The sequence below is a fragment of the Paramormyrops kingsleyae genome, chromosome 20 (assembly GCF_048594095.1).
Source record: "Paramormyrops kingsleyae isolate MSU_618 chromosome 20, PKINGS_0.4, whole genome shotgun sequence".
Taxonomy (NCBI): Eukaryota; Metazoa; Chordata; class Actinopteri; order Osteoglossiformes; family Mormyridae; genus Paramormyrops; species Paramormyrops kingsleyae.
Genome location: NC_132816.1, coordinates 930,544 through 940,042, shown reverse-complemented (window position 1 = coordinate 940,042; position 9,499 = coordinate 930,544). Strand labels below are relative to the sequence as shown.

Genomic DNA, 9,499 nt, shown 5'->3' with positions numbered 1-9,499 from the left:
CAAATAACATTTTGAGGGATAGCCAGCATGGATTTAGGAGAGGTAGATCCTGTTTAACAAATCTGTTGGAGTTTTTTGAGGAAGCTACTCAGGAAGTTGATGATAAGAAGGCCTATGATGTCATCTATTTAGATTTCCAAAAGGCTTTTGATGTTGTTCCCCACAAGAGGCTCTCACTTAAACTCAAAGCGACAGGTATTTTAGGAACTGTAGCGACTTGGATTGATAACTGGTTAACAGATAGGAAGCAGCGAGTAGTTATAAGAGGCTCGATGTCACAGTGGGCCTGCGTTCATTGTGGGGTACCGCAGGGTTCAATTTTAGGACCACTTTTGTTCCTAATTTACATAAATGATATAGACACCAATATATACAGTAAACTGGTGAAATTTGCAGATGACACCAAGGTGGGTGGTGTAGCAGATACTGAACTAGCGGCTCAGCAGCTACAGCGGGATCTTAATTTAATTAGTGACTGGGCTGACACCTGGCAGATGAAATTTAACATAGACAAATGTAAGGTACTCCATGTAGGGAGCAGAAATATAAAGTACAGGTATTTTATGGGACCTACTGAAATAAAGGTAGCTGATTATGAGAAAGACCTTGGTGTGTATGTTGATGCTTCCATGTCTCATTCTCGCCAGTGTGGGGAAGCAATAAAAAAGGCCAATAGGATGTTGGGGTACATCTCCAGGTGTGTGGAGTTTAAGTCAAGGGAGGTAATGCTAAGATTATACAATTCCTTGGTGAGACCTCACCTAGAATATTGTGTACAGGTTTGGTCACCATATCTTAAAAAGGACATAGCGGCCTTAGAAAAGGTGCAGCGTAGGGCCACAAGAATGATTCCTGGTCTTAGAGGAATGTCATACGAGGAAAGGTTATTTGAGCTAAATCTGTTCAGCCTCAAGCAAAGGAGACTGAGGGGGGACATGATCCAGGTCTATAAGATTCTAACAGGTTTGGATGCTGTTCAACCGAATAGTTACTTCAGCATTAGTTCAAATACAAGAACTCGTGGCCATAGGTGGAAATTAGCGGGAGAACATTTCAAACTGGATTTAAGGAAGCACTTCTTTACACAGCGTGTAGTCAGAGTATGGAATAGTCTTCCTGATAACGTAGTGCAAGCTGAATCCTTGGGTTCCTTTAAATCAGAGCTAGATAAGATTTTAACAACTCTGAGCTATTAGTTAAGTTCTCCCCAAGCGAGCTCGATGGGCCGAATGGCCTCCTCTCGTTTGTATAGTTCTTATGTTCTTATGTTCTTATACCATTGACTGGCCCTCATGCTCGCCTGACCTAAATCCAATGGAACACCTCTGAGACATATGTTTCGGTCCATCTGACGCCACCAGGTTGCACCTCAGACTGTCCAGGAGCTCAGTGATGCCCTGGTCCAGATCTGGGAGGAGATCCCCCAGGACACCATCCATCATCTCATTAGGAGGATGCCCTGACATTGTTAGGCATGCATACAAGCACGTGGGGGCCATACAAACTACTGAGTACGATTTTGAGTTGCTGCAATGAAATTTCGGCAAAATGGACCAGCCTACCGCATCATTTTTTCACTTTGATTTTTGGGGTGTCTTTGAATTCAACCCTCTGTAGGTTTATCATTTTCATTTCCATCAAACGATGTGGAATCCTTTCGTTCCTAACACATTACCAAGTCCATATAAGTATAGATATACAGCATGATTTTTTCCCCCATTGAGATCTGATGTGTTTTCCAAGCATTAATTTTTTTGAGCAGTGTATATACATATACACATACATTATCGATATAGACATACGCATAAATACGCATACACATACATATACACATACATACGCATACATAAACACATACCTCTCTGAATATGTAATGGAATATATAAAAATAAAAACATATGGCTCATATATTCTTTTCATCCTTCTTGATGTAGCGTACCATCGATTCATTCAAGCCATAATGGCAAGCGACATCCACGTAACACTTTCCTTCCAGAAGCATATTCAGTTTTACCTTCTCCTGAATGGCGCTTAGGCTCACTACTATCAGAAGGCTTATAGCATGCAGGACGCTTGGGAGCCATCGTAGGGTTTAAAACAAAACAAAAACAATCGGATCACAAGCAGGGTACGCGATTCGCAGATAACTGTGACGCTTTGGGGAAAAATCTGCGATATAAGGGGGGCGCGATAGCTGAACCGCGATATAGCAGGGGATCACTGTATATGTACTATTCTATGAGGTGATCTGGACCCATTAAAACTGGTGGTATTGATGATCTGCACAAACTTTGTCCTGTATGATGCATGCAGTGCAAGAGCACCCTCGTGGGGATTGGTTGGAGTATGCACAAGTGGTTTCCATGGAATGAAATGTAACCCTGCAAGCACTATTGCTGCACAAAACAAATCACAGTAAGCATTCAGAAGGTGAAGTGTGTGTACCATTTTATTTACAAAATTTACTTAAGCTATAACAGCATACTAAGTCAGCAAAAAAGGGAGGTTCCCCAAAACAAGCTTGTAAAAGGAAGTTAAACTTCTAAAAGGGAGAAAAGGTTAAACACGAGTGGGAAAAAAAATAAAATCAATCTTCACAGCTCCCATTGTTTTCCTCTAGATGAGGTCAGCAACTAAAGGAAGGCAAAAAACAAAGAATCAGGTTATCAGTGACCAATGGCTGTAAAATACTCCCAAAGTATAACCAAACACCTAATGAAGCTCAATACACACACCCATACAACATCCCCAGTCTGCTATACTAACCCCATCAAGCGCTGCCAATTGGCAAGCAGGCACTGACCTACAAAATTTACTTCAGAAATGCTACTTCACAAGTTAAATTTTTAAAATACCAAATACACATCCAAGTATTCTCAAATCAGTAAGAAACATCCACTCAAAGGGCTAGTGAATCATGTCAACGACGACCGGATTGCGTAGATTGTGAGTATGGCTCGTTACCATTCATGGGCATTTCGTCGATCTGCGTAGAGTAGTACTGCTCAATGTCACGGAGGATGCGGATGTCATCGTTCTTCACAAAGTTAATGGCGACACCTTTGCGGCCATAACGACCTGAGCGGCCGATTCTGCGGAGAGCGAAAAAGGACAGCTGAATACAGCGTACTTAAGGAATGCCGTGAACCTCGCAAGGTATATAAACCTCCAAACATAGGACCTGCTCAACAACCAAAGGATGGGGTACCTGTGAATATACAACTCTCTGTTGTTGGGCAGGTCGTAGTTGATGATTAAAGACACCTGTGGGACATCCAGACCTCTGGCCCACACGTCTGTGGAGATGAGGACACGGCTGCGGGAGATAGACAACCCACGAGGGGTCAACCAAGGTCATCCTCCCGAAGGTTATTTTACAAATATGTAGACCAGTCCTGTTATTCTAAATGTACATTCTAAGCGTATTTCTAACCAAAAACAAATTATCTTGATCTTTAAAGCCATTACACTGATGATACACACAACCAATTACACATCAATCACACATCAATAAAACCAAAGAAATTCCTCAATGACTCACCTGGCTCCAGATCTGAACTCCTTCATGATGGAGTCTCTCTCTTTCTGAGGCATGTCTCCATGCATGGAGGATACCGTGAAATTGGCCTCTCTCATCTTCTCAGTGAGCCAGTCCACCTGCACAGGAAGGCCAAGCACTTGTCATGCAGTGGTCTTCTACCCCTATTCTGGGGTAATTAAAGCCACTGCCACACTTCCAAGATCTGTAAATCCAGAACATCTTATTTCACTTAAATGCTGCAAACCAACCTTCCTCTTGGTGTTGCAGAAGATGACGGCCTGCGTGATGGTCAGCGTATCGTAGAGATCACAGAGCGTGTCGAACTTCCACTCTTCCCGTTCCACAGCCACAAAGAACTGCTTGATCCCTTCCAGTGTCAACTCATCACTGAAGGCACAAGGGGGAGTGTGTCAAACTGGGAGAGCAAAGGTCATGCTAAGCCTAAGATGATAAATACTGTCTGTCACAACCAGTCCAGATCAGACTTTAAAATCACACTGACTGTTCTGATGGACTGGCTTCCCCCCCCACAAGACACCACAGTGGACAGACACAGAGGACTGACAACCGGACGGGCACATACCGCTTCACCAGGATGCGGATGGGGTCGGTCATGAACTTGTTGGTCATCTCCAGGATTTCGTGGGGCAGCGTGGCGCTGATGAGGCACACCTGCGTGGCAGGGGGCAGGTAGCGGTACACGTCGTAGATCTGCTCTTTGAAACCTGCAGGAACATGGTTGAAGTTCAGAAAGAAACACTGACCAGCAGGGGCTGGCGATGTGCAGGGCCTCATCAGAGAGCAGTACCTTTGTTCAGCATCTCGTCCGCTTCATCAAGAACAAGCATCTTGATGGCCCGAGTCCTCAGACTGCGCCTGCGGATCATGTCTGAGGAGAAACACAGGAGTCAGTGAATGGAAGGAGCCCACAGTCACACTACCGGCTGCTCACAGAAAGGCCCCTCACCGAACACACGGCCCGGGGTCCCAGCCACCACGTGCTGTCCGTAATCCAGCTTCCTGATGTCTTCCCCCACATTGGTGCCACCGATGCAGGCGTGACACTGCACATTCATGAAGTCACCAAGGGCCAGAAGCACCTGAGAAGCGAGATCAGGAAGTGAACCACCTGCTTTAGTGTGTGATAAGCATGGGATGGAGGACTGCATTTTTGCCATCAGAGTGACATTGTTAGTCTTAGTAATCAAAGTATTTAATTTACCGGTAAGTATTAATTCAATAAAGGATCTGATTTCAAAACTAACAATTTAGTTACAGACATACCTTCTGGATTTGCCCAGCCAGCTCTCTGGTTGGTGCCAAAATCAGTGCTTGGGTTTCACGGACCTGTGAAATGTATATATTGTACTTATGGAGACATTTAATTCAGAAAGTAACCCAAATCTCAGATTCACAACAAAAAAAATCTAATATGAAATCAATCATTCATAAATTAATATTAATGAGATTTTTCTTTAAAAAAAAAAAATCCAATCGAATCCAAATGAATGCCTGCATTAGAGCCTTCTGTCCGAGTACGACTCTAACCTCCAGTGCATAATGTACTGTATAAATACACCCGCCTTACCTGAATGTCCAAGCACTGAAGCACCGAAATACAGAACGTGGCCGTCTTTCCTGTGCCAGACTGAGATCTGAAATGATGAATCGGCATGACTGTAAATATTGCACGCGTGTAAAACCTGGATATACCATGTTTTCATGGAAGAGGTAGTAGAGTAACTTACTGAGCGATCACGTCTCTGCCTTTGATGATCTGTTTGATGGCACGCTGCTGGATAGCAGACGGCTTCTCAAAGCCTGGAAAGAATCGCGAATTCAGACAAATCTCACTATGGCTGATTCAGGAAAACATTACAGTCCTCATTAACTCAAAACACGCTGGAATCGACGAGCACCGGAAAATGTTTAGTGTTTCGGCCGATCTAGCCGGAACAGAGGATCGCAAGCATTAGACTGTTAGTCATATTACAGGATCCGTAAGTTAATTGTGTTTGGGAGTGAGAACAGAATACGGATACACGCCATGGAACTACCCACGTTACAAAAAGGCCACCGAAAACCATATTCGCTATATTGGTCACGCAACCGCATTGGATTCACGCTGGACGCCATTTTTCCCCTTTAGCCAAGAAGCTAATTACATTATCCGTACTAATTCAACTAGCCTTTTAACCAAGGCCAAAGCCAAAGCCAAAGCCAACGAGCTCTATAGTCTATAGTTAATTGGAGTGACCGATATTCCGATACCCGAAGCTTGCAGGTTCCCGCGACAGGCCTAGCTAACGCGCTTAGCTAACGCCGCTCACCATAGCCGTATATCCCGCGGAGCAGGTCCTCTCGCAGGCCCATCGTGTCAAACGTCGGGGTAACATCGACCTCTTCGCTCGTCTCGAATTCCACTTTGGTCATGTCTTCGTCTTTGAGGAGCCGTTTCCTTACAGGTACCGGGGCCGCAGCCATGGCTAACACGTATGGTATATAAACCACGAAGAAAAACTTCGACCAGCCGAAAGCTCAGCAACCGACAATATGCGAGAGCTAAAGAGGGAATGAACAGCCTGCGTCGCGATTGTCACGTGGCAGGTGACGCTGCCGAACGCCAGGCTTCGAAGCGATTGGACCGTTGTCATGGTTATAACAAAGCATTTTTCAAAGTTAAAAAATAATTTTGCGATGGGGGGGACTGTGTTGGAAACCAAGCAAACTTTTTGATTGACTTATCTGATATATCTCGCACTTGCTTCTACTGTAATATATCTGAGTAGGTTTGAAGGTGGCAAAATCCTTTAGTTGTGTTATGCATTCACATTTAACCTATGTGAAATCCGGCTTAAATTTGTCTTAGGAGCAGTATGTTAGAAACTCAGTAAACTTTTTTTCTGACAATTATTAGATATATCTGCCACTTGTTTCTGTTTAAGCTTGGTTACTGGAATGTGTGTAAGCAGGTATGAAGCTGGCAGAATTCTTTTTGTTTTATGCATCCATATAATACGCATGAAACTCGAACATTTCGTGTTTGTGGCAACCAGAAAAAAATGTTTTGATCAGTTATTTCAGAAATGCAATTGTATTTTCTGTTGTTGTTCTACAGTTTAGAATATTAACTAGAAAGTATTTGAGCATGAATTAAAAAAAAAAAATCTTATTTCCATCAAAATGGACTTTTTTGAGGGCTGAGGGGAAGGTGGCATTGTCCAATATATTTTTCCCTTTTACCACCTTTTCAAAGAATTTTTTTTATTAATTTTTTTTGCAGTTCTCGTAGTTATTCATTTTGGATGTTTCACATTTATTTAAAATAAGGAAAACTGTATAAGAAAAAACATTTTAAATATATTAGGTATGAAATTCTTAATTTCTCAATCACTAACATTAGCATCTTTTGTAAGATAAATACCAAGGTACTTGACAGCAGATTTTATTTTATGCTTCTGTCGGCATACTACTGTGGGAAGCCATCCGGTAACACTTGTTCAGACTGTCGTAGTCTGGATACATTAGGGAAAAAAAACAAATTTAATCTAGCACCTTGGGAATTTGTTTATGATTTTTAAGAATTAGAGTAGTGCCATCTGAAAATTTGATTTTATTTAATCAAATACATTTAGTTTTTAGATATCCAAGTATCTCTTTAAAATGGCTATTGATTCAGCTGCAGTGATAAAGAGGGATCCTTGTTTTAATTTTGATCGTGGGAGAGCTACCACTTAGTAACGATACAAAGCTATTTGTATCTTTGTATAGGGCCTGTACAATACAGTATTACAAAATTTCTCCTCAAACCAAATAAATGTTTAACATGTTCGTTGTGAAATGCAATGCTTTAAAAATAAATGTGTGCTCCATAGTGTCGAAAGTTTTTGAAAAATTGAGAAATAATAAAAAGCCTCTATCAGTTACTATAATCAATCAAATCTTGTACTAAGCCAAGGGTCGAAAACTTTTTTAAAGCAAAGAGCTATTTTTCCCAAAATGTCTGACCCACGATTTACAAAAAGCTGCAATGGGTAGAGAAGGGGTTTGAGATACAATTTTTAAATGCAATATGTGTATATATGCATTTAACACAAAAACAAAAGTTCAAGTCCTTACAAAAAATAAAGAAAACCAATTTCGAGGGGGGAGCATCTCAGTTTTAAATGACTTGAATGCGTAACAGCGCGAAAGTGACTAATATTACAACATTGTTCAGTTCTGTAGCGACAGTCTTTACCCTCATCCCTCCTTTCGTTCGGCTCTGTAGTCATCTGCCCTTTGCTCTCCACTTCCCTACTGTAACTGACCCGACCGAGCAAGTGCAAATGTAGTCATCACTCCGAACTCAGCTGGCTATAATATGTAAATCAGAGAAAATATAATAATTTTTACGAAGATCTGGGAAGGCGTGGCGACGATTTACTACAAAAAGTATATAAAATAATTAGGATATAGCTAAATAAATATCTAACTGAAAAATAATATTAACCCATAAATAAATAGTTTATATTTACTAAAGTATTAAGACATGAAAATGTGAATGCGCCCAACGTTCTGAGTCACGTGGTCAAAGAGCTCGTGAGCTTCAGGTTGCCTACCCGTGGCCCAGAATATAAATGTTCAGAGACTGCGTGTCGTTAGAAACTAGCATCACAAGGTCTTAATGGGCAAAAATATATTACATCCGTAATGGTTTAGCACAAGGTTATTCAAATCACAGTCCGAGGTCCGAGCACTGCTGGTTTTCCACCCTTCCCTTACCTGTGAGCCAGGTGTGAAGCCTCTGACCAATCAGAATCAGTAATTTAGTTATTAAACTAACTACCTGGGAGAACTGAAAACAAGGCCTGGATTTGGGCCAAGTCCAGATTTGAAGAACCCTGGTTTAGCACTACCATTGAGAATAAATGGGGAGGTGTATTTAGGTAATCGGCCCTAAAAAAATTCCCCATTCATTCTCTATGGTAGCGCTAAACTACTACGGATGTAATATATTTTTGCCCACTAAGACCTTGTGGCGCTAGTTTCTAAAAAATTGCTAGTTTAGTACTTGGTCTGTACAGTGACATGTATCGCCATTTCAGTGTTTTTGAGACATAAACTTTTAATTTGGTGAAGCAGAATACAACCTGCAGCGACCTGCATGTGTTTACACGTCGAACAATTAAAGCCGAGAATATAGAAGATAGGACGGGCTGCCTTTATTGGCATTGTACACGTAGCGAGTAGAAGCAAAGTGAATAATGGAACCTGGCACCTTGTTTTTGTATGGGACAGATACAAGCCCACAAACAGGAAACAGTGAAGGTTGGGTTAAACCGGTTTGTGGTGTTGATGGCCTTACTATAGTGCAAGTATTCAGAGACAGCACCGACTCCATATTCACGAAAAAAAGCAATGCATTGGCCGGGAATCGAACCCGGGCCTCCCGCGTGGCAGGCGAGAATTCTACCACTGAACCACCAATGCAAGCAGTAGGGGGCGCTTTTAGCTGACTGACTCTAAAAAATTCTCCATTCGTTCTCTATGGTAGTGCTAAGCCATTACGGATGTAATATATTTTTGTCCACTACGACATTGTGGACAAAATCCGGGAAAAATGATGCACAGAATGATGGATGGATTACATGCTGCTTATTTCTTGGTTAAGAAGTTGATATAGCAGATACTTTTCTAAACACGGCCTCTTTTTTGCAACTTAATTATGCCATCTAACATGATTGGTTCTGTGTCATAAGAATATTCCAATATGTTGGTTGAGATTGGTACGTCAATAATCCTTGTGGGGGATATTAATGATGATTAAACAAACTTTGACAAACAAGGGAATACCTGAAAAATCAGTACACTTCTAGTGAGTTACTATCTTCAAAGTAGCAGCATTCATCCAGTAAATTTGGTATAACTTACTAACTACGCATCTAACCTGTCTCCACAGAATTTATCTTAGAATAC

General features: G+C 41.7%; 1 protein-coding gene and 1 non-coding gene across 2 annotated transcripts; both read right to left on the bottom strand.

The window, feature by feature from the left end:
- Positions 1-2,426: 2,426 nt before the first annotated feature.
- On the bottom strand, positions 2,427-6,158 carry eif4a3 (eukaryotic translation initiation factor 4A3). Its single transcript, XM_023798476.2, has 12 exons — positions 5,872-6,158; positions 5,290-5,362; positions 5,130-5,196; positions 4,826-4,888; positions 4,509-4,641; positions 4,350-4,430; positions 4,125-4,266; positions 3,790-3,928; positions 3,542-3,657; positions 3,209-3,316; positions 2,965-3,092; positions 2,427-2,633 (listed from the first exon to the last, which is right to left on the bottom strand). Exons 1-12 carry the CDS (start codon positions 6,023-6,025, stop codon positions 2,617-2,619), a joined length of 1,221 nt encoding a protein of 406 aa, XP_023654244.1. The 5' UTR covers positions 6,026-6,158; the 3' UTR covers positions 2,427-2,616.
- A 2,784-nt stretch (positions 6,159-8,942) lies between these two features.
- Positions 8,943-9,013, bottom strand: trnag-gcc (transfer RNA glycine (anticodon GCC)). Its single transcript has one exon. It is a non-coding gene; the product is annotated as a tRNA-Gly (tRNA).
- Between the last annotated feature and the right edge of the window lie 486 nt (positions 9,014-9,499).

Coding starts and splice junctions, on each gene's coding strand:
- eif4a3 (XM_023798476.2), bottom strand. CDS start 6,025: ATGGCTGCGGCCCCGGTACCTGTAAGGAAACGGCTCCTCAAAGACGAA. Junction 5,363..5,871: donor CCGCGGGATATACGGCTATG/GTGAGCGGCGTT, acceptor GATTCTTTCCAG/GCTTTGAGAAGCCGTCTGCT. Junction 4,889..5,129: donor TTCAGTGCTTGGACATTCAG/GTAAGGCGGGTG, acceptor TACATTTCACAG/GTCCGTGAAACCCAAGCACT.